At 36.6% G+C, this 27,140-nt stretch overlaps 1 protein-coding gene across 2 annotated transcripts in view; it reads right to left on the bottom strand.

The window, feature by feature from the left end:
* The window catches only part of LOC115218501 (probable phospholipid-transporting ATPase VB), a 115,441-nt gene that overhangs the window by 68,369 nt on the left and 19,932 nt on the right, over window positions 1–27,140 (bottom strand). For both annotated transcript variants that reach the window (XM_029788359.2, XM_036508167.1), the window contains exon 2: window positions 7,336–7,540. In XM_029788359.2, the coding sequence (XP_029644219.1) occupies window positions 7,336–7,540 (205 nt within the window). The remainder of the gene's footprint in view (window positions 1–7,335; window positions 7,541–27,140) is intronic.

Raw genomic sequence — 27,140 nt, 5'->3', positions numbered from 1 at the left:
TGATCTGTCCCAAAAAATGAAGCAGTAACTGAGGAGGAGTTTCCACTTTTTAATGATGTATTTCCTACAATCACAATTAAAACCTCTCTCTACCTCCCCATAAAGTATTTCTTTGAAGTATCCTATAACTAGGTTAGCATATTTAGGTGCAAGCCTGTGTATATTTATACACACACAAAGATTATATATACACTGTATATATATATATATATATATATATATATATACATACATACATACACACATATATATATATGATGACTGTCTCATCTTGTCAGATGAAAGCCATGCCACACTGAATGTCAATGTCCTCATTTACTTTCATCCCTGCATGTGCATGGATATAACTTACTGTTATACATCCATTGCCATAAGACTTTATAAAATACCAGATGGATCAAGGAATGAAATGATAGTGAGACATCTGTACATCATTGGATTTAAGCAACAAAAGCTTGGACACCACTGTTGTCGCTCTCTTGATCAACAGAGTAGGTTCCAGTCACAAACATCCCAATATAACTGGTACTATTTTGACTGCAAGTTTTATGTCAGAATATCATTCTCTTAGAAAAGCTGCCTCCTTGGGTTTCGTCAAAAATAACAGGGGCCTTCTCTAACCCAGAGAAATTTATTTAACTTATAGATGGGATCCTGATAGGTACTACCCTTTCAGATCAGAATGGAGCCGAGTGTAATAGTAAATAAGGGGCGACACCATGCTCCTCACAACTCCTGAAATGGAGCCTTACCATCGGATGCAGTTTAATGTCATAACCAGGAATAATATACATATATATATATATATATATAGATAGATAGATAGATAGATGCAGGAGTGGGTGTGTGGTAATAAGTTTACTTACCAACCACACAGTTCCAGGTTCGGTCCCACTGCATGTCACCTTGGGCAAGTGTCTTCCAATATAGCTATGGGCCAACCAAAGCCTTGTGAGTGGCTTTGGTAGGCAGAAACTGAAAGAAGCCTGTCATACATACATACATACATACATATATATATATATATTATATATATATATATATATATATATATACACACCAAAAATTCCAAAGATAAATTAACAACATAAAGCTAACACAGACTTATTTCTAACAAATCCTACAACACATTCTGAAACAATTGAGGTAAAAGAAATTAAATTCATTTAGTATTTTAAAAAAACTCTAGGACAGAGAATACATGCTCCAGTCAATAGTAATATTTTAAGAACAGTCATTGATATTTTGGGGACAGGTGCTCAGTAAACTGACACGTTTTTTTAATGTGCCCCAACCATGCATGATTCATCAGGCTTCCTAATTCAGTTTGCTCATTTCTATTCAACAAGCTGCATGAAAATATTTCTTTCCCCTAGGAGCAAAATGAAAAGAGTTTTATGGAAACCTTTTGTTTTGATTGGCACATATTTTTGCTAAGAAGTGGATCATAGCCAAGTGAAAAAACATAATTCTTGCTACCACCCTTCACTGTTGAATCTTTTGTGTTAGAAAAAAAAAAGCTAACATCTGCCTATAGAGCACATTCTCATAAAAATTAATCTATAATGTATACAATAAAAAAAATTCTCTTTTTTCCAGGTATTGTCTTTCTCGTGAGCACACCTTCAGAGCTATAGAATGACTACAATTCCAGAGTCTGAAACCTTTTAAACAAAGGAACTATACACTCAAATACAAGTTAATTACTGTAATACTAATATGGTAGGCTCCCACGTCTGCAATCTACTAAGATGAAAATCTCAATTAACTTGGATTATCTGAGTGCTTTTCTGAGATATATTCCTTTGGTTATATTATTTCTAGTCATAACTGGCATCACTTCATCACACACTACTACCATTCATGTGCACATGTCTCTGTGTATAAATATATATATAACTGTATGTGTTTATATATACATACATATATGTGTATACATATAAATATACAATATATACGTGTATATATATATACATATATATATATATATACATATACATATATGTGTATATACATATATATATATATATATATATACACGTGTATATGTATATATGTGTATATATGTGTATATATACATATACACGTGTATATACATATATATATATATACACATACACGTGTATATATACATATACACATATATACGTGTATATATATATATACATATACACACACACACATATATATATACATATACACACATATATATATATACATATACACACATATATATACATATACACACATATATTATATATATATACATATACACACATATATATATATACATATACACACATATATATATATACATATACACACACACACACACATATATATATATATATATACACACATATACACATGTGTATATATATACATACATGAGTAATATTCTAGGTATTACTCTATTATCAATTGACATACGGTTAGGATTGGTTTTTCAAACACAAAAAATCTTACAAATTATCTCTTCACATAATAACAAACTGTTAAATATTAATACATTTACTAATACTATCATTAATTTAGCTAAATACCTCCATCCCTCTAGAAATATTGATAACAAGGTTATTGTATCTGAAGTGAATTCCAACAGAATTAAGTTTATGTTAAGTAATTCTAAAATCAAAAATTCTATATACCAGTGTATAATCAGTACTCGTAATAAAGTATGATTTTACATTGGAAGTATGTCGTTACAGTTATCTCAAAGAACTTCTATCCATTACTCAGCATTTAGGGATAGGAATAAACGTAACAGTACAGGGCTCAGTAAATTAATTTGGGATCTAAAAGACCACAATGAACAATTTAATTTAGAATCGTTGATTCTCTCAATCTCAATACCTTATGACAAAGGCAAGGAATTCTGTCTTCTATCTAATTCTGAACTATTTTTCATTATTTTTTCTAAAAATCCCCTAGTAAACACAGTTACAGAGCGTGCATACCGATGTAAACATTGGCAAAACACGCCTTTAGTTCATATAAGTAATCAATTTTTTCCGTTTTTTTTTGGGGGGGGGGCGTATGTATAATCTTTTTTTGTGTATGCGCATATAAACATGTGCGGGTATGTACATATATGGGCGTGTGTGCGTATGTGTGGACATTGGAGATTTGACCCTTCAATTGAACTAGTGTGAGTCGATGCGAGATTGGCTGCCACGCTAGGAAAGCCGCTTGTGCGTCAGGGCTGAGCACTATAGCCACCCCATGGAGGCCACTGTTATCAGTCACACCACTGTGATATAGCTGGTAGATGAATTCTTCGGTGGGGACTTTAATCGGAAGATGGCCGACGTCCGCAAGCCACACTTCTGAAAGACAAGCAACGGCCATGTGGTACCTGTGCAGAGCCTTCATCGTAAATGCCTGGACACTGTCGTCACGATGTGTTCTGACGTTCCAGCATGCTACCCTCAGGTCCTTTCTACGCGAAATAGTGGTAGAGCAATAGCAGGGCTTGGGTAGATTTGTGTAGTACTTGAAGTGGCAGTAGCAGTAGTAGTAGTAGTCGAGCGAGAATTCAACATTGTATTCACCATGGAGAATTCATGGAAGAAGTTTCGTGGAAATATGTGGATTTCACAAGTGGTCCCCAACAATCCTGCATGTAGAGACATCCTGTTTGCCGCAGATTGCCTGCAGACACAGGGACAGAATGACCGAGGAGCCACCGGTTGCCAAAACAGACACTCCGAGGATTTTTACCAGAGCCCCGTCTGTCGGGTTGTGGCCCTAATACTACTCGGTGTCAGACCAATCCGCCTTGGGTGGCCCTACCAGGAACCGAAGTTCCCGACGGCATAGCTCTGACACTACCTGTTGCCAGTGTCCCCACCACAGTGAGGAGGGGATGGACCTTGGGGTGCAGCTGAGGTTGATCATCTGTCCTTCTGCAATGGTGTTTGTGGTGGTTTGGCCATGCATGTAGGCATCCAGTGGGTGAACTGAACCGTGATGTCCTTCTCCCAACTCCACTTCCCAACTGGCGGAAACACGTGGGTGGGCAGCTGAAGACCTGGGTTATGACAATCAAGGAGGACCTCTCCATGCTCACGGGACTGCAGGTGGTTGGCCTGTGCCGATGGAACCGTGACTGGCTCACTAATTCCAGTGAACTGGTGCAGGACCGTTGTGTATGAGCTGCCATGGTCCAAGATGCCTCGAGGGTGCTAGAAGAAGCCAACTCAACCCACCCAGGGTGAATGTTGCCACAAGTACAAGTGTGTATATATATATATATATATTTGTGTGTATAGATATATATATATGTATATATATATTTGTGTGTATATATATGTGTATATATATGTGTGTGTGTATATATATATATATACGTATGCATGTATGTATATATAGTGTATACATGTATGTATATATATATATATTATATATATATATATATATATAGTGTATATATGTGTATATATATACCTGATGAGCGACTATATTTATATCGAAGTGATTTCTCTACTACTATAATCATTTCTTAAATAATAACCACGAAACACGTGTCATTTTTCTACCTATTATATACATTTTTATTATTATTTTTTGCAATTTACTTTATCTCTGACATTTTATTGTTATTTTAATTTTAATTTTTCTATTATATGTAATTTTCTAGATGGTATAATTTAATTTTTCATTTTGAATTGATAAAAGGTGGGTTTTTTCTAATTTTATATATATATATATACATATATATGTATATATATATGTATGTATATATATATATGTATGTATATATGTTTGTGTGTGTATATATATATATATATATATACACACACATATAAGTAAGGAAACTTACCTCATTGAAAAATATAAAGCAAAACTTAACCACTCCTACCATTCTATTCTATCAAATTCAAATCATGCTAAATCATTAGAACCTAATCCTTCTGTACATTTTTGATTATCTGTCATATACCAAAAAAAAAAAAAAACCCTGCTTACCTCTCCCTGTTTGGACATCTCCCCACCATAGCAAAGAGATGACAGAATATCGGTAAAGAAATTTGAGAAATTTGAAAAGAAATACCAAACTGGTTATTTCTCCAAAAGCAATGTCACTAACATGAAATTTTATAACATTTTTTAACACGACGATTGAAATATATTCTTTAACCATTCTAATTTGTCTTTTATACAACCAACCATGTGTGTTTACATACCAACTCTCTCACCCTATATATATATATATATATATATATATATAGAAATATGTGTGTGCATGTATATATGTGTGTGTGCCATGCGATTGTCTCTCTGTGCCGGTGGCACGTACAAAGCACCATCTGAACATGGCCAATGCCAGTACTGCCTGACTGGCTACTGTGCCATTGGCATGTAAAAAGCACCCACTACACTCTCGGAGTGGTTGGTGTTAGGAAGTGCATCCACTTGTAGAAACTTTGCCAGATCAGATTAGAGCCGGATGCAGCCTCCTGGCTTGCCAGTCCCCAATCAAACTGTCCACCCCATGCCAGTATGAAAAATGGACATGAAACAATGATGATGATGATTAATATGTATAAATACTGATGAGGCTATGGATTTAGCCCAAACCAACTCATCAGTATCAGGAATTTCTGAACTGGTGTTTTCGGGTGATTACAGCCCCTGTCAATACATATGTATATGATAATGTGCTTTAACTACAGGAATGAAGATTTTTAGCTCTTATTCACAGCAACGTAGGTGTTGTAACACCCTCGTCATATTTAGTGACACTATAGTTTTCTTTTTTGGTAACACATTGCACATGACTGTCTATACTAATTATATATATATATATATATATATATATAGAATAGTTGTATACTGTCAATCTAACATGAACATGACAGTAGGGGGGTACACCACCGCTGTTTAGCCCTAGGAAGGGTATTTGTCTCCCCTTCGTAAATGTATATAAGGACACAGGAAAAATGTGTCAAAGCCATCAGGAGGCGTCGATGCTTCCTAGGGCTAAACAGCATGGTGTACTCCCCTACTGTCACGTTCATGTTAGATTGACAGTATACAACCATTCTATCGCCCCACCACTGTACATGTCTCTACGAGAGATTTAGAAATTTAGTATTTCTGATATATATATATATCAAAATCAAAATCAAATTCGACGACTGGCATCCGTGATAGCGGGGTGCAAAGAGCACCATACGAGGGTGATTGTTGATAGAGCGGCTAACCGGCTTCCATGCCAGTGGCACATAAAAGGGCACCATTCGAGTGTGATCGTTACCAGAGCCGCCTTACTGGCACTTGTGCCCGTGCTAGTAGGGTGCCAAGAGCACCATCTGAGTGTGATCGTTGCCAGAGCAGCCAACTGGCTCCATACCAGTGGCATGTAAAAGGGCACCATTCGAGCGTGATCGTTACCAACATCGCCTTACTGGCACCTGTGCCGGTGGCATGTGTAAAAAGTTTTGAGTGAGGTCATTGCCAGTACTGCCAGACTGGCCCCGTGCTAGTGGCACGTAAAAAGCAGCTACTACACTCTCGGAGTGGTTGGCATTAGGAAGGGCATCCAGCTGTAGAAACTCTGCCTGATCAAGATTGGAGCCTGGTGCAGCCGTCTGGTTCTCCAGCCCTCAGTCAAAATCGTCCAACCCATGCTTGCATGGAAAGCGGATGTTAAACGATGATGATAATATGATGATATATAATTCCTTGGGTCTGAAACATGACTAAAACATGCCTGTTGCTTTAAAGACTGTTCCATTCCTGCAGTCCATCATCTATTGTTTCCCAAATTGCAAGGAAATTATTTTCTTGGTGTTATCTTTTTGTCGTTTTTAAATTCCCAATACTCCTGGCAATGTTTTAGATTTTTAATTTTGCAGTTAACTGGAGCTTTTCAACTCACTATATTATGTACCTGAGATAGTAACATATTTATACTTAGTATGCCATATGTTCACCTGAGGTATATTCTCCCAGTTACAATTGTTGTAATCTATTTTCAGATTAAGTAAAGGCAAATATTAAAAATTAAAAAAATTAATAAATAAAGTTAGATAAGAGTAAAGTAAACATATAGCAAGTAAGTAGATATTTTATTTGATTATCAAAGGTGTTACTTGATAAAAAATATATTTCACCATAGTAGTTTGTAAGCATAAAACAATATAAAATGCATTAGTTTATACAAGAGAAAACAATATCAAACACTTGATCAGCAATAAGTTTAAGTTACTCATGCATGTTTGAGGTGTTGGATTACCTAATTCATGTAATCTCAATTGCAGGACAGACAACTGCAAGGTTAGACTGGAAATTGAGAAGCCATGAGGTTGTAAAGTATCATTCAATACTAACCTGTTCTTTATTGACTTGTACACAGAATCTTTGTTTAAGGTTGTTTTCTCCATCAACGTTGCTTGTTTCTATGTGACAAAGGCCAGATGAATCACTGGACCTTAACAACAAAATGTCAGCAGGAATGACTTCATTGCATGACAAATGTACTAAGTCTCCAACACAGACTGCATGCCAAGGTGTCTTCACATATGCCTCGCTTTTCCTGAAAATTATATAAAAAATAAAAATGATAAGTAGTTGAATGATTACAATTAAATACATTAATTAGTGTGTGTGTGTGCGGAGAGAGAGAGAGAGAGGGCTATTTCTGTACATGTCACCCATTCACATAATATCAATGAACCAGTTGTTTTTTGCTTTTGTCTTGAAGTAAATAAAGGAGGTTTTGTCAAGTTATTTAACCAACTCACTCAGTGTTGAGAGAAAAATTAGGTACAAGAGGCATCAGACGTAGCTCACAAAAGAGTTGACGACATTGATTTGGTCGTGTGATGCATATGAATGAAGACAGCTACTTAAAGAAGTGCCAATCACTTAGAGTGGATGAGACTTATGGCCGAGGGTGACCCAGGGAGACATGGGATGAGGTAGTGAGAACTGATCTCAAAATATTGAACATCATGGAGAAGATGACAAAAGACTGAAATGACTGGTAACTTTCCATGCACAGAAGACCTGTCTGTCACAGCGAAAGTGAGGTCCTAAAAGTATCATGCTTATTCTTGTCCATGATAGATTCTACAAATAGTTTGTCCATGTCAAGCATACTTGACACCACATCTTATTTTCCAACTACCCATCCCGCATTATTCTTCTAACAATGGTACAATTCACCAGCCGCAATCATTTGAGAGCAGGAGTCTGCAATTACTTTTCCACCCATTGGCACTACCATTTATCTCACTCTTATAATGTGGAGGCGCAATGGCCCAGTGGTTAGGGCAGCAGACTCGCAGTCATAGGATCGCGGTTTCGATTCCCAGACCGGGCATTGTGAGTGTTTATTGAGCGAAAACACCTAAAGCTCCACGAGGCTCTGGCAGGGGATGGTGGTGATCCCTGCTGTACTCTTTCACCACAACTTTCTCTCACTCTTACTTCCTGTTTCTGTTGTACCTGTATTTCAAAGGGCCGGCCTTGTCGCTCTCTGTGTCATGCTGAATATCCCCGAGAACTACGTTAAGGGTACACGTGTCTGTGGAGTGCTCAGCCACTTACACGTTAATTTCACGAGCAGGCTGTTCCGTTGATTCGGATCAACCGGAACCCTCGTCGTCGTAACTGACGGAGTGCTTCCATTCCATTCCATAATCACCCCAGCCAAGACTGCTTTCTACTGATCACCCACTTTTTGTGCATTTCAGTAATATCACTATTTTCTCAAAGCTACATCATAGTTTGCTACACATCAGTCTATTATCATCCTCTCAACCTCCTCCTCACTTATTTGCTATCAACACCTCCTCCACCTTTGTTGCCCTGTTCCTTATTACCATGTTCATGTACCTTTGACCACCATCTCCATCACATGAAATATATATTTAGTGACAGAGGCTGTATTAATACCATGAGGTAATATTTACCCCCACTCAAACATGGATGTTCTGTTAGAACAAACTATACTGTGGTAGATATCACGAGAGAAACTTTCATACTGGCTTTTGGTGCAAAATGTGCTCTTCTTTATATCACTAGCAAGGAGATAAATCCCCACCATCTCCAGCGCTGAGAACCCCAGATCACGTGATCTTGGCCTTCTCCATCACAGTTCATTATTCTCTCCCTCCCCCCGCCCCTCGCACCCAGCACATCTCCCTGCTCTCATCCACAGATATACGACACTGCCACTTCCTACACCTCTTGTTCTGGTGCAAGTCAATTCCTTGTTCCTGAGCCACCTCTGTCTCTTCCTCTCTCCCCTCATCCTGCAGCCTGATATTTACCATCAGCCACACCTCCTACCTTTTATCCATCACTCACTACAGCCAACTCTCACCCAATATCAATCTATCTGTCACTCTCCTCTCATACCTTCCTTCCCTCCTGATTCAAAATCTATATTTTCCCTTATACTTGCCTTTTTGTACTTTGTGAATATATTCGCACCCCATAACCACTCTCTTTATCTATCTTCCAGCTCCCACCACCACCACCTTTATATACTGTGGGGCAGGGAGGGAGCATGACTCACTTCTATAGCAACACACCTGTGATTGTTCCACTATCCTGCTTTAGCCTTCAACACTTGGTATAAAGCTACCTCCACCTCTCTTAAATATACTCCCACTCAGCATTTTCCTTTCTTCTTTGTTTTGCAATTTATTCAGTGACTTGACTTATGCTGGTGTCATGTAAAAAAGCACCTGGTACACACTGCAAAGTGGCTGGTGTTAGGAAGGGCATCTAGCTGTAAAAACCATGACAGATCTAAAACTGGGGCCTGAGACAGATGTGACTCATCAGACTTAGTATAACCATCCAACCAATGGAAAATGGATGTTAAATGATGATGATGATGATTTAGCCTATAGACTGAGGCAAACTATGTTAAGAAAATGAGGGATACAAGGTTTACAATCATATCATGCTGAAAACACGAGTTCTAATCTAATCACCAAAGTGCTGCATGTTACATCAACATGCCCAACATTAAATGGTAAAATGTACTGTAAATACCTCATAAGACTTCCAGCGACACAGAATCTGAACTTATAAACCATGAATGATGAATCACTATGTTATCCACACAGGGAAGATTGTAAAAAACTGGGAACTCTGTTGGTTATGATGACAAAGGTTCCAGTTGATCCAATCAACAGAACAGCCAGCTCATGAAATTAATGTGCAAGTGGCTGAGCACTCTGCAAACACGTGTACCCTTAATGTAGTTCTCAGGGAGATTCAGCGTGACACAGAATGTGACAAGGCTGGCCCTTTGAAATACAGGTACAACTCATTTTTGCCAGGTGAGTGGATTGGAGAAACATGAAATAAAGTGTCTTGTTCAAGGATGCAACATGTTGTTGAGAATCAAACTCACAACTACAATCATGAGCCGAATACCCCTAACAACTAAGCCACACACCTTCACAACAAGGATAGATTGTAGAAGAATTCAGTATATCCAACTGCTGGATTCCAAGTTATAATCTTGTCTACCCTGCCAACCTGTCTTTATGAGAATGGTTCTAAGCATAGTGATATGATGAGACAGCTATGACAAATTATTTATATAGATTACTCTCTTTGACAAGATCAGAAGCAAACAGATTCTCCAGTGTGCTGGTCTGCTTCTTCTTATGATGAAAATCCTCATTGATAGAATTTTACATTGGTTGAGTCACTTACACATGATAGACAACAACAGACTCCCCCGACAAATACTTCACTCTCAACTATGCAAGGGGAAAAGAAACCATGGAAGACCTAGACCAAGATTCAAAGATATTGCAAAAAGGAACACAAAGTGGAAAGGAACTGAACATAAATGGCAAACCCATGCAGAAAGACTGACTGGTATGGAGAAAGCTTATCCAGTCATGCCACAGCCATGAACAGCCATCATAGTTGCAATGACTGACTGCAGGTAATATAATAAAAATAGCTATAAACCAATTTGACTGGTTATTGCTATGACTGTTGGCCTGCACAGAAGTGATCAAGGCTATCCATTATCATCATCAACAATACCAACAGAAACAGTAATGTCTGAGTTGACAAGCAAGCATGTATGATGCTTCTCAATGTACTACAAATAGCAGCCAGATTTCTGTATATCAGAATATATTAGATAGCTCAGTCACAGAGATATATTTTGCTTGAAACAAAAATGAGAAGGTTAAGGATGAAAGAAATGTTTTTGATCATAGGTTTATCAGGTATAGTCACCTGGAATTAAATAACACTTTCTTTTCAATGTGATTGTCAATGCTCTTGATAACTTGTCACATTTTCAAATCACTTTCACTCAACTTGTCACGTTTATTTGTTTCATAATTAGAAGACATCAAAGATAAAGATTTATCATTGAATCCTCCAAGATCATACAATTAAGGCTATATTAAAATTTAACTTGTATGGCAGATACACCTCCATAAAATTAAATGTAAATCTTCATTCTTAAATAGAACATTTTAGTTTCCCCATCACCTAGTGTACATCATTTGCTATCTTTCCTTCAGTTATCATTTGATTAGTAATGTCAGGTGTGTGTGCACGCGCATGCACACAGTTGCATACAAAAGTGCTGATCACTAAAGGGGATGAACCTTGCAGAAGAGGGAGACCCAGGAAGACATGGGATGATGTACTGAAGACCTATCTCAAGACACTGAGCCTTACAAAGGAGATGGCAGGGGACTGAGATATCTGATACCTGGCTGTACTCAAGAAAACCTGTCTGCCATAGCAGAATTGATACTGGTGTTGGTGCCACATGAAAAAACACCCACCACACTCTGTGCAGTGGTTGGCACTAGGAAGGGCATCCAGTCATAGAAACCATGCCAGAACTGACAACAGAGCCTAGTGTGGCTCCTGGCCTTACCAGCTCTGGTCAAACTATCCAAACCATGCCAGCATAGAAGCCAAATGTTAAATGATGATGAGGAGGATGTTATATATATAAATAAATAAGACATCTTGTGCCTCAGTAATTCTTATTAAAACTGGTTTACTTTTTAGAAAGATTCATGGTTGAATATACATATTCATCAATATCAGGCCACCAGCATAATGTGGCCAAGTATTAATGTACCACTACCATACTACTCAGCAGTGGTGGACAACAAGAAGACTATACTTCGCTGAGCATTAAACTTGTTACCATTAGGCTGCTTAGACCAGTTTTGGCTCAGTACCAATGTATCCTCAGTAGTGCTAACTAGTTGTGGTGGACGACAGGAAGGTTACATTGGAAACATGTCTCATTATCCCAAAATCACTGTAATCACACAAACTCTCATCTTGTATCATTTCAAATATATTCTAATAAATATTTTCATTCAGTTGTTGCCCTCAGCAGCTAATTTCATGGAGAATAGATTGAAACAGAATATGATTTATCTTCTTCGCAGGAACATACTCTTAAAACCAAGGGATTGTCACTCTTCTAACACAGAAACTCAAACCCTGCTAATAGCCAATTAAAGAAAAATCAAAAGAATATTGTGTGCTATAATTAGTGTCATTATTAATGATTGATTAGAAAACAATCCTCATTAGCAAGTCACCAGTACTTTAATATTTGTGTATCACTGTTTAGTAGAGGATGTTAAGACATGATTCCAGTACACTAATATTCTGCAAGAATAGGTATGAGCCAATGAGAAGAGAATGTGTGGTAATATATGGTTACTTTCAGGAAAAGAATAAGGTGTGGTCTCTAGACATAACACTTCATTATCAGCACTAAAGTAAAAATGTTCATATAACATTTACAATTTCTACCTTTGGTGCAAAGCAATGAAGTTCAGTGAGATGAAAAATTCACTTGAATAGAACCTAATGTCGAAGTGATCTTATAAGGTTGACAGAAAACACCACACCTGTAGTATTTCAACCACAAAGTAACTAAATAGGCATTAGTGAATTTTGTCATGTGCTCTACCTGAGTATCACTAACTACACAATATATAAGTTTTATTATTTAAATTTCTTTTTATAAATTCACAATTATTTATGGATATCAGAAAAAGGAAATGGGATAATATGGTTTGCCACAAAACCATTTCTATTTAAACCTGTGAGGGTGAAGTGATGAAGAATAAGGATTACAAGGAAGGATTGGGTGTAGTCGTCTGCTTTAATCTCTAACTGACAACTGTACGGGGAGGCTGACTCTCAACCAATACACTGCTGTGAGTGCTTCTGGATGATGGACTCTAGTGATGATGTTATTCCATGCTTTCAGTCCATGGTGCTGGCCTTAGCATGCTTGAGGTTGAGACTCTGTAACTTCAGGTCTTCCTCAATGTGTTTTACCCAAGTCTTCTTTGGAGTACTGCACTGGAATCTAGTGCATGGGTTGCCACCAGCAGAAAAGTCAGTGTAGTAGTCTTCCAGTGCTCTTCCTTCAGATGTGGCATTGTTCTTGGATGTAGTTGTTGCATCCAACAACAATAACAACAACACAGAGCAGTAAAATAGAGGAAAAGATGTAGAAAGGTGAGAGAAGAAAGTGACCTATATAGAGTAAAGAGAAGAAATTAAAATAGGAGGTAGATGAGAAGATAAGCATAAGAGAGGATGGGATGTTGTGATTAATCAGTATATGGGAGACTTAATATAACAAGCAGATGTCAGAGAATCAGGTGAAAGGTAACCAGGTACAAAGGCTGGAGGATCCACCACATCCCAAAATTAGAAATGCCACATGCAAGAGTCAACGAGGAAGCTTCAAGATTTGACTTGATAGAAATAGCAAACAAACTTCTCTCAAATCACACTCTGCTAGCTTTAAAAAAATGGAAGAACATGTTGAATAATGTAGCACTAGATACACTATTCCCCAAAACTAATTGAAGTTGTCACGGGTTAAATGCTTTTGATGACCAGTCAGCCCAAGCAAAACTAAACCACAACCGCCACCACCACCACCACCAACACTACTCACACAAGAACTGGAGTGAAACCTAATCAGTGACACTGACAAGAAAAGAGATTCATTAAACAATTTAAACAACTTTGAACAAACTTAATTATTCTGCACCAACTCACACACTACATTTTTTGCTATACTTCTCTCTCTCTCTTTCTTATATATGCAGTTTCATTCTTTCCCTCTTACATACACACACACAGATGGACCCTTTACGTGGTCATTTACCTAGCTAGAAATAACAGCTAAATTTCCCTCATATCACACTCTACACTCATAGAAAAGGAGATAGACGGTAATATGGACACGAGTTCCCTATAACAAAAAAAAAAAACAAGTTCAAAATCTAGTCAAATTTAACCTCGTCATTCTGGGGTTGATAAAATAAATTACCAGTCAAGTCATGGAATTAATATAATTGATTGTTTCCCTTCCACTAAATTTCCGGCTTTGTGTTTATATGAGAAATTATTATTATCGTCACTGTTGTTAATATTATCATCATCATGAAGATGGCAAGCTGGCAGAATCATTAGCATACTGAGCAAAAAGCATAGTGGCATTTCATCTAGCTTTACATTCTGAGTTCAAATCCTGCTGAGGTTGACGTTGCCTTTTATCCTTTTGGGGGTTGATAAAATAGGTACCAGTTGAGTACTGGGGTCAATAGAATCAACTAGCTCCCCTCCTTCAAAACTTTAGGCCTTGTTCCCATGGTACAAAGGAATATTATTATCATGATGAAGGTGGCAAACTGGCAGAATCCATAGAATGCTGGGTGAAAAACTTAGCAGCATTTTGTCTGTCTTCATGCTTTGAGTTCAAATCAACTGAGTTGATTTTGCCTCTTGTCCTTTTGGAGTCAATAAAATAAGTACCAGCTGAGCATTTGGGGTTGATGTAATTGACTAACACTGCCCCAAATATTAATCATTAGGTGTGAAGCTACATAAAGTGATTCAAAAACCTAAAGTTACATATAAAGCTTCATAGCTAATAATAGATTCAAATTTTGGCACAAGGCCAGCAAATTCCGGAAGAGAGGTAAGTCAATTGCATCAACTCACTGTACTCAGCAAGTATTTATTTTATTGATCTGAAAGGATGAAAGGCAAAGTTGACCTTAACAGAATTTGAACTCAGAACATAAAGACAAATGAAATGCTGCTAAGTATTTTGCCCAGCATGCTAACAGTTCTACCAGCTAATTGCGCTAATTTCATAACTAATAATTAATACACACATCTATACATATACTTGTAAGTATGCATGTATAGGGATTTTTCTCCCATCTGTAAAACCAAACCTGTTATTTATGTGTATGTGCACATGTATGTGTAAATGTGTGTGCATGTGTGTGCATGTGTGTGTATTTGTTTGTCATGCATTGGTTATTTCTTTACATCTCTGTAACTTAGCAGTTTGGCAAAATGAGACAGAATAACTACAGAGTTGATTTGATCAAGTAAACCCTTTAAAGTAAGTCCTAAGATTTTTTGCCAACATAACATGGCAGTCCTGGTTTAGGACGAATGTTGCTGTAATTTAGCCCCAGGAGACATCGTCTCCAGCTGGCTATACGACACGATCTGTGTCCTTATATTTTCGAACAAGGGAATCTAGTACCCCCACTCAGCTCAAAACAATATCTGTGTATCGCGATTTCTGGGTTATTTCTCTTCATCAGCACAGAATAATTGTTTTCAAAGTTACTGATCTATAAATTAGAAAATTACTATTTTTAAATCTCACAATGAGAGATATTCAGCAACAGTACTTTGGAGTAAAGATTGTTTGCCAACATAACATGGCAGTCCTAGTTTAGGACGAATGTTGCTGTAATTTAGCCCCAGGAGACATCATCTGGCTATATGACCCGATCTGTGTCCTTTTATTTTCGAACAAGGCTTCTTTTAATTTCCATCAAGCAAATCCACTCACAAGGCTTTGGTCAACCTGAGGCTATAGCAGAAGGCATTAGGGCGGCGAGCTGGCAGAAACGTTAGCACGCTGGGCGAAATGCTTAGCCGTATTTCGTCTGCCGCTACGTTCTGAGTTCAAATTCCGCCGAGGTCGACTTTGCCTTTCATCCTTTCAGGGTTGATTAAATAAGTACCAGTTACGCACTGGGGTTGATGTAATCGACTTGATCCGTTTGTCTATCCTTGTTTGTCCTCTCTGTGTTTAGCCCCTTGTGGGTAGTAAAGAAATGTATAGCAGAAGGCATTAGCCCAAGGTGCCACACTATGGGATTGAACCTGGAAATGTGGTTGGGTAGCAAACTTTGGACCATAGAGCCATGCCTGTGCCTAGGATTTTTTAAACATTGGATAGCTACGAGGGTCAACCCAAATAAAATAGGAATCAAAGGGGTCTATAGGCAAAAATTGGTTGAGAACCATTGGTGTAAGGCTAAACATCAACAATATCAAGAGATTAAGTAGCAACAGGCATTGGAAACACTTAAGAGAAAAATCGCACATCAATGAAATACTATACACTAACAATTGGTGACATAAGATAAAACCAATTTATCATAATATGTTAACAATAAGAAATATTGCCTAACAGTTATTAGTATCATAGATAATAAAGCAGAGGAATAAATTTATTCAACAAAGACATTACATATCTAACTATAGGCATGGCTGTGTGATAAGAAGCTTGCTTTCCAACTGCATGGTCCCAGGCTGATCAAAGCCTTGTGAGAGGATTTGGTAGATGATGTGTGTGTGTGGTGTGTGTGTGTGTGTGTGCCAGTGTTTGTCCCCCCCCCCACCACCACTTGACAAGCAGTGTTGGTACGTTTACATCTCTGTAACTTAGAAGTCAGGCAAAAAGCCCAATAAAATAAGTACCAGGCTTAAAGGAAAAAAAAAAAATTAAGTACTGAGGTTAATTCATTTGATTAAAATGTCTTTAGAGTGGTGCTCCAGCATAGCCACCGTCTAATGACTGAAATAAATAAAACGAAGAATTGATTAAACAGATTCCTAAGAGACTGGTATTGGTCTGCATTGGCAATATTTGTATTATTTATTAAAACCAATAAAAAGAGTACATCGAAGTTACAGGATGTAAAGCTTCAATGTCTCATTAATTTTTCTCCTGTCAGCCTTTCCTGGAAGAAGGACTCTTTCTGATATGTTGGGTATTCCACACTCCGTTGCAAATTCATTATACTCGTTTTATTGACTTTACAGATTAGATTTTCAACACAAATGTAATATTAGAATAAATTTTATCCACATAGGCACATATCTAACTAGATATTGGTTTCGAATTTTGGTGCAAGGCCAACAATTTTGGAGTAGGAGCTAAGTTGATAAAATCAATCCTAGTGCTCAACTGGTAATTATTTTATTGACCCTAAAGAACGTAAAACTAAGTTGACCTTGGTAGAATTTGAACTCAGAACATAAAGACAGCCAAAATGCCACCAAGCATTTTGCCTAACAGGCTAACGAGTCTGTCAGCTTGTCACCTCAGCAACACAAATATTGGTTTCAAATTTTGGAACCTGGGCAACAATTTCGGAGGAGGGAGTAAGTCAGTTACATTAACCTCAATGCTCAGTTGGTACTTCTTTTATTGACCCTGGGAGGATGAAAGGCAAAGTCAACCTTGGTGGAAATGGGGCAAAGCATTTTGCCTGGCATGCTAATGTTTTTTCCAGCTGGCTACCTTAACTATATAGTAACACCACAAATATTAGTATAAATTTTATCAGATAGGCGCAGGTGTGGCTGTGATAGGTACAGGCATGGCTGTGTGGTAAGAAACCTGCTTCCCAACCATATGGTTCCGGGTTCAGTCCCCCCACGTGGCACCTTGGGCAAGTATCTTCTACCATAGCCTCGGACTGAACAAAGCTTTGAGTGGATTTGGTAAATGGAAACTGAAAGAAGCCCATTGCACACACACACACATATATATCAATGTATCTGTGTTTGTCCCACTACCATTGCTTGACAACCAATGTCAGTGTGTTTACATCTCCGTAACTTAGCAGTTTGGCAAAAGAAACTGATAAAATAAGTACTAGACTTACAAAGAATAAGTCCTGGGGTTGATTTCTTTGACTAAAAAAAACCCTTAATGTGATGTTCCAGCATGGTTACAGTCAAAGAACTGAAACAAGTAAAAGAATAAAAGAATAGATATTCTTTAACTTTTATTCTTTTACCACCTCATGAACTACTCACTGCCACTCTAAAATCTTAGTGTAGAAGATCTAAGAAAAACTATTGGTAACAGCTCTCTTCTATTTTTCAGACTAATACTTCTCTTCCCCTGACTAATGATACAGAAGAAAACTGTTATTAATTAACAAATTAATAACACAACTGATGTACAGTAAACATGGGTCACAAGATTGTAAAGCAAAATATTGGTAAAATATGAATTCAGAAAGTAAAAGGATCAGAAGGTGTACAGAATATTTCTATACTGCTTCTGCTAATAAGATAGTTTATAAGGGTGCAATAGAAGCACAGCTGTTATGTAATAACTTGTGAGTAGCACAAAACTATTGCATTGCTTATTACCCTTTCAACACAGCTGTTGTATAAGCTACATTTAGTATTTTCATGGATAACAAAAACAATGCACATCAGCCATATTTATATAATATAATTGCCAAGAAGGAAATAAATTCTTTTGATTAATTTATTTTTTAAATTCCTTTTATATTTTCTATGAAAAGTTGTATCATATGAATTGCATGGAAAAACTTTCTGTATGACTAAATGTGCAGAATATTTTTCAGTGCAGTGAAAATATATGCATACCAACAACAGCACTAAAATAATCAAACTTCAACTAACGAAGGATATTTAAGCAGATTTTTGGTTTTAAACAAGTTTGTAGATTTACAGTAACTTATAATGCTTATAATCCAGACCAGTTATATTCAGGGATTCCATCCACCTACCCATCCATCTGTTTTTCTGCCACCTATTCTTGGTAAGGTTATGAGTGTAGAGTCCCCAGGTACCTCCTCCATAGGGTCCTATCAAAAGTAATTGTCATCACACTTTCCTGCTGGATTCCTTAACATAAACAACTGAGCCTATAGATATTTTCTAACTATTTTCTTTTTGGTCTTCTCCGAAGTCTCCTTCCAGTCAGCTTGGCCATTGATTTCTCACTCAATAGTCTCTCTGATTTGTTGTTATTATTGTTTAGCCCCAGGTTAACTCAGACCAAGCAGATCTATGACCAAAGACTTTCTAGATTTGATCAAAGCATCATTTGGAGGCTATGCTAATGCATATTTTCCTAATTGCTTTTGTCCTTCTCAATTCCTTTATATAATTAATTAAAGAGCAAACCCTTGACTATCCTGTTAACCCTAGGAGGATAACATTGAAATGGATTTTCCTTGCTTACTCCAAGGTTGTAAGAGAACTTGAACACAACAGAGAATATGAAAAAGGATCTGGTTGCAGTTTATAAATAAATTGTTCTGGTTATTAAGAATGGCATCCCAGGTCTTAAATAATTCATATATTATACATAACTGTTATCTTAAGACCCACACATTCATGACTAACATGAAAACAAAACACATATAAACAATGTCTCCCCAGAAATAAAGGTTGATGATGTTGATATAGACTAATATAAGGCAGTGATGATGGAAAAGATTATAACACAGGACTGTGATATTATGACATCTGTTGTAATATATGAATAATGAGGACATATGTGGTTTTCACATTGATGCACTGTGAGATGAAGCAAGGTGCACTAAAAAAGTAAATAAATACGAATTGAAAATTAGGACCACATTGTTCAATTTTATAACTTGCAGTACTTTATGGTGTAAACTACAGAATAGCAGAGGAGATATATTTCATCTCCTTCACTGTTTTGTGTGTCTTGTGCACCTTTAGGTCTTCAACGGGAATGGACCAAAAGGAATATTTTACCCTCAGACTCAAAAAACTAACTAAACTAACCATACCTCCATTCTAGTATAACCTTAAATACTTAGGAACAATGTATCTCCGCTTCAAAGAAAGAAACAAATATATAAGTAATATATAGCTGGTACCATTATAGGTATAGGCATGGTTGTGTGGTAAGAAGCTTGCTTCTCAACCACATTGTGTGACACCTTGGGCAAGTGTCTTCTACTATACCCTCAGGCTGACCAAAGCCTTGTGAGTGGATTTGGTTGATGGAAACTGAAAGAAACCCATCATAAACATAAATATACACATATATATATATATCAAAAGGATGTGTTATAATATTATTCCACAGATACAAAAACAGCCATACCAACAATCCAACATCCCTCCATCATCAGCTGCCCCACAGATATCATTATGGTTTCAACACCTGGTCAGTACCATTCAATCTGGCAGTGTCAACAGCACTAAAATAAGTGCAACAGCACTAAAATAACTGCAACTTTCACACACATTTACCCTATGTACAACCTTATCAAGAAATAAATTTAATAAGTAAATTACAAACACTCCTGAATACATCACTAAAGTGACAAATCTATTAAGTCATATAAAAATTATAATCCCTTCATTCTTCTGTAGTATAATGTAAAAGAAAGTCTTAACAACCACATTATTTCAGTCAATCAATATATAGGCAGGATTAAACAGTAACTTTGATAAAACTACAACAAAGAAACATATAAACCAACGTACAATGTATCGGTATTAATAGTGAACAGCAATAACTAAATTATATGCTAAATTGTCCATACAAATAATAATCCCACCAGTCTTCCATAGATACTACTATAATGAAAGCTAATATTTTTAGGAGTGAAATGCATCATTTTGTCATTCAAAAGTTAAAATTAAAAGACTACATACTCGTTAATATATCACCACTACAAGCTATAATACTAAATTACCAGTAACTAATATAAACATTAAATTTCATTAAATAAAAACTAATAAAAATACTTATAATTAACTATTATTATGAACCTTGCTATGTTTAAAGATAATTAAAACTGTTTAACCCTTTAGCATTTAAACCGGCCATATTCGGCCAAAAGTTTTCTGCCTGTTTTATGTTCAAACTTGCCAGATCTGGTCTCTCACACCAACCCTACAATATTGTCTTAAAAATTAACAGCTACCTCATCAAAATCTCATAGCTACAAGATTAATGAATGATTAGTTCAAAACAATGTGGATGAAGAAGCATTAATTTTGGCAGAATAATGTGAACACTAAAGGGTTAAAAGATAAAACTACAAGTATAAACACTTAACATGTTTAATCAGACATATGGTTCCATCACCAAGAATTTAAAGGGCCAACAAAATATTAACGACGTAGTGTGTAATTACTACTTGCTCAATTGTTTCAATATTGGTGACAAAGTAAGCAAATAACTCGAATCATAAACCTTCCAAATCCTAATAAATATTTGCTAAGCTGAAGACTAGATATTACTCCATATTTATTTAGAATTTCAAGTTTCCCACCTAAACTCCAACGTCTGGCAGCTGACTTGGCAGACACCCATAAAATTATTAACCATCTTACAAACAATAACTCTGAGCACCTTTTCAAACTCCACCCGTCTAACACCCGTGGACATATTTACAAAGTCAGAAAACAGCACAGCTCCCATGACTTCAGGAAACATTTTTTCACGCTGAGAGTTGCTGAAGCATGGAACAAACTGCCGGCATCAGTTGTTAGTCGTCGGAGCACTGCATCCTTCAAGACTTCCATGCTTTTTGAGATTTGCCAACACTACACCTGATTTTCTCCCCTCCATACACACACAAGCATGTATCTGACTCATACATTGTTCACTTTCCAGACATTTGTACATTACTGTATATACTTTATACACACTTTCTGACAAGTTGTGGTGCACCTGAGCACTGTATACAATAATTTCATTATTATTATTATTATTATTATAAACAGCAATTAAAAGTTTGAACCAATTTACCATATTTATACCCTTGTTTTACTAAATGTCTTAACAGCTTATTTATTCTTTTCAAAAAATTATTAATAATAGTACTATATCTAACAATTTGCCCTTCAAAAACATCATAACCAACAAAAGAAGGGATTTTACTACCGAACATTGAAGCTACTTAGAAACCAAAATCTTCTGTTTTGATTATAAATGTCAGGACATATTTCATTATTATCCTTAATTACTAGATTGACATCTAAATAATTAATATTTCTGATATTGTTACCATTTCTGGTGGCTATAAGCTCACTCGGGTATATTTTTCTGAGTAAAAATTCAAAGAAACCATGATTAGGTATAAATATATCATCTATATATCTGCAGCATCCATCAAGTTGTTTAAGCAAACCCATCTTTTTCCTAGCACATAGGTCTTTAAGGAACTCACATGAAGAAAGATAAAAGTCTACCAATATATATATATATATATATATATATATATATATATGCAGACTTTAGGATAGTTGAAATATGTTTGTCATATATTTCAGCTGCTAAAGGCAAATACACTGCAGTTGTCACAGAGAAAAAATCTCTTTACTGGTACTAAATTCTGCTCATACCTAAACACTACTTTGCACCTATACTCAGTTTATATATATATATATATATATATATATATATATATATAAGGAGTTGCTGTGTGGTAAGTAGCTTCCTTACCAACCACACAGTCCTGGGTTCAGTCCCATTGCATGGCACCTTGGATAAGTGTCTTCTACAATAGCTTTGGTAGACAGAAATTTGAAGAAGCCTGTCGTATGTGTGTGTGTGTATATATATAATGTTTGTGTGTCTGTTCCCCCGCCATCGCTTGACAAGCGATGTTGGTATGTTTACATCTCCGTAACTTAACAGTTCAGCAAAAGAGACTGATAAAATAAGCACTACGCTTACAAAGAATAAGTCCTGGGGTCAATTTGTTCAACTAAAGGTGGTGCTCCAGCATAGCCACAGTCAAATGACTGAAACAAAAGAATAAAAGAATATATATATATTATTATAATTATTATTATTAAAGAGTATGGAAACTTGTACATGCACAAAATTTATTCAATAATCTTATGCCACACATTATAATGACCTACACATGTGTTTCTGCTGAAGCTACTACTCACTGTGGAAAATGCAACCTTGCATTACTGCCAGTGTAGTTTCATCAGGGTCCATCCATTTGGTCATCCTCGAAGTGAACTCAGTGTAGGCCATTATGAGATGCTGTATAAGATTATAAAATAAATTTTGTGGATGTACAACTCTCCATACTCTTTACTATTAATAATAATATATACTCCAGACAATTTTTTCCATCCAGTGAAGCGTACACAGCGTACACTTGTAGTTTTACCTTTTAAATAGTTTTAATTGTCTTTAAACTTAGCAAGGTTTATAATAATAGTTAATTATAAGTACTTTTATTAGTTTTTATTTAATGAAATTTAATGTTTATATTAGTTACTGGTAATTTAGTATTATAGCTTGTAGTGGTGATATATTAACAAGTATGTAGTGTTTTATTTTAAACTTTTGACTAGCAACAAATTCTAGTCCCAGACATTAAATACTGATTGAAGTGGTTAGCAGTTGACTGGGACTTAACTGAAGCTAATACATCTGAGTAATATATTCCTCCAAATTCACTTTTATGTATGTGTGTGTGTGCGTGTGTGTATGTGTGTGTGTGTGTGTGTGTGTGTGTGTGTGTTTCTTTGTGTCTGTGTCTGTCCCTCACCACCACTTGATAACTGGTGTTGATGTTTTTACATCTCCATGACTTAGTAGTTTGGCAAAAGACACAGATAGAATAAGCACTAGTCTAAAAGAAAAATGTTCTTGGTGCAGTCAAAGGACTGAAAAAAAGTAAAAGATAAAAGAAATATAAATAGTTCACCCCAGTAACAGCAGCAGGACAGGAGGGGCAAGAGAGAAAGAAGAAGGAACAAACTTCATTCAAGGTAGAAGAACATTTAGTCAAGCAAGACACTTTCACCCTTTTCATTACTCATAGTAGTACATATGATACCTATCTCTATCTCTCTCTCTCTCTCTATCTCTCTCTCTCCCTCTCTCTCTCTATCTATCTATCTATCTCACACACACAGTTCTCAAATATACACATATTTATACATGCTAACAATGAAGTTGGCTGGTGTTGAGTCAGTTGTTTGTGCTTATATTTAAATGAAGGAATGATGACAGCAAAACATCTGTAACATCCTGTAGCATATCAATAACACCAAGTATACTAAATGCTAACCAATTATTCAAGTAATCCACCCAGGAGCTAATGGCCATATTGCTTGGTAACTCATTATCAAGACCACTGAGTTCATTCATGGATGGAGTAAAATTTTAGAAGATATAAACGCTTGCCCAAGGTGCCATGCAATGGGTTTGAACCCACACACAAACACACTAAACAGAGGAGCAGGCAGATTAACCATAGGATCTATTTCTATAGGAAGGTAGACATGTACTAAATTATACATAGGTTTAGAGATACAGGCCCCACGTGTAGCTCTGTGGTAAGAAGTTTGCTTCCCAAGCACATGGTTCTGGGTTCAGTCCCATTGCATAGCACCTTGGGCAAGTGTCTATATCTTCAGGCTGACCAAAGCCTTGTGAGTGGGTTTGGAAGAGGAAAACTGAAAGAAGCCTGTTGTGTGTGTGTGTGTGCATGAGGATGTCTCCCACTGCTGCTTAACAGGTGGTGTTGTTGTGTTGACATCCCTGTAAAAGAGAACTGATAGAACAAGTACTAGACTTAAAGAAAACAGCAATAAGTCCTAAGATCGAATCATTTGATTAAAAATTCTTCAATGCCCCAGCATGGTCACAGTCTAATAACTGAAGCAAGTAAATATTTGTTATCCTGTTTGTAAGACATTTGTTATCATCATCATCAACATTATTTTATTGTCCACTTTTCCATGGTCAATTGGGTCACTCAGAATTTGTCGAGGTGGATTTTCTATGGCCACATGCCCTTCATGTTGCCAATCCTCATCTGTTTCCAAATAATGTAATATTTCCCCATCACCAAAAAATTATTCCGTGGAAGACTGAAAATGAAGGACACTACTTGCATGATGGTGACACTCACTTACAACGATCACGTGAAGTCAAGACAAGGACGAACAGACAGACAGACACACACACACACACAAAACAGGCTCTTCTTTCAGTTACCTTCAAACAAATCCACTGATAATGTGTAAGTTGACAGGGGCTATAACAGAAAACTGTTGCCGTGCAGTGGGATTGAATACAAAACCATTTAGTTGGGAAGTAAACTTCATACTACACACTTTGTGCTTATATATAAACAAACTTTGGAAGCTTTGAATATGTTGGTATTTTACAGACAAAAAAGTAAATTTCGAACACTGTATAGCTATGAAAACAGCTGAGAATGATTGGGTTTTTACCCTTAGAAGATGGAAAAAAGTTGCCAGCAGGTGGCTATGGAGAAGTGTGTTTATACATATATATTGTTGTAAAGTGGGTTCCTCCCACTGGTGTGATGTGTGACTGCCGTTGTACCGTAGTTACTGTTTTATGCTATTAGTCACAATAGTTACTAGTCATCGGATACCATTGTATCTCTTTGTACTAGAATATTAATACACTAAAGTCTTCTGTCTTACTAACGCTGATAGCTCCACAACCCACCGACTAGAGCTGTTGACTCTTGACCTACTCTTGACGACCAACCATTGATCTATTTATAATAGCTGACTTCTACCACTTTTTACCAGGAGGGGTATGCAGTTTCACAATACATCTCCCATTTTAATTATTCTATTTAACAATCAATTTCTTTTATTCACCCCCACCTCCGACTTTTTTTTTATCTATACAATATCTTAGCTTCTTAGGGTCTACTTTCAAGAATTCAATGTTCTTTCTTTTCCTTGTACATGGGGTTTTGACTTCTTGTAATGGTGTTGGGACCTGAAAAGTGTCATAGAGCCAATCCATAGGTATTTCTACTCTTGTTGGTTCCTTTTCTATGACTCTTTCCTTAAGCTGATTTTTATGTATCCATTCCACTCCATTTCTGCTTCTTACACCATACATCATTCTTCCTATGTATGTTACGATTTCCCCTTCTTCCCAGTATTAGTTGCCACTTTTGTACATTCTTACAAATACCTTATCACCAATTCTAAAGAATTTCAACATGTCTTTACTAGAACATATTTGTTTCTTCAATAGTAAGTGACTTCACCTTTCTGGCAAACATTAATTCTGTGGGTGAATTTCCTTCTGGTGCATTTGGGTTCGGAGTTATCCTGTATACCCTTAAGAATTGTTGGATCATGACCTTGTCCATGGCTTCCTTATTAGCTATCTTTAAAGCTCTCTTAAAAGTGTCCATGACCTGTTCAGACCTTCCATTCGATTTAAGGTGATATAATTTTATGTTCTAACAAACATTTCGAAGAATCTTTTAAACTCACAGGATACAAACTGTGTTCCATTATTAGAGACAATTATATCTGGTACACCAAATCTTGTGAACAGCTCATGTAAGAAGTTTATTACCATATATGAGGTTGGTCGTTTACACCTTGCAACCTGAGGTCATTTTGTGTAGTGATCCAATACTATTAAGTAACAATATCCATTTACCAGGCTTGCAGAATTGATATGCAATTGGGACCATGGTATTTTCACTTCTGGCTAAAGTTCACATTTTGTAGTAGGTAGTTTCACTGCCTGCACACATCCTCTGCAGCCTTTTACCAGGTTTTCAACTTCCTTGTCCATGCTTAGCCAGTATATGAAACTTCGCATCAGCACTTTCCTTCTAGAGATGCCTGGATGTCCCACATGGAACTCTTTTAGTATTCTCTTCTGTTATGTCTGTGGTATGACCACCCTCTAAGCGTACATTAGTACGCCATTACATATACAGTACAAGCTCACATCTTGGCGTATCTCTGCATCAGACCTTTCTTTATTTACTTTTGTCGACCACAGTTTTCTTTTTGTCTCATTAGTAAATTTGCCATTTGTTGCATTTCTTTTTATTTCTTCCAAAGTTACTCATAGTTCACATACAATGTTCCACATCACTTCTTTTGTTTCCGCTTCCACTCTTAGAGCTGCTATTGCAGTGTTCTCCAGTGGTTCATCATTTTTCCGAATTAACCAAAACAGACCATCGGCATGTCCCAACTTTTTTGAAGGCAGATATTCCATTCTATAATTGTAGTTT

The sequence above is a fragment of the Octopus sinensis genome, linkage group LG13 (genome assembly GCF_006345805.1).
Source record: "Octopus sinensis linkage group LG13, ASM634580v1, whole genome shotgun sequence".
NCBI classification, from domain to species: domain Eukaryota; kingdom Metazoa; phylum Mollusca; class Cephalopoda; order Octopoda; family Octopodidae; genus Octopus; species Octopus sinensis.
The sequence above is the reverse complement of the archived record's forward strand: the minus strand, read 5'-3'. Positions and strand labels throughout refer to the sequence as shown.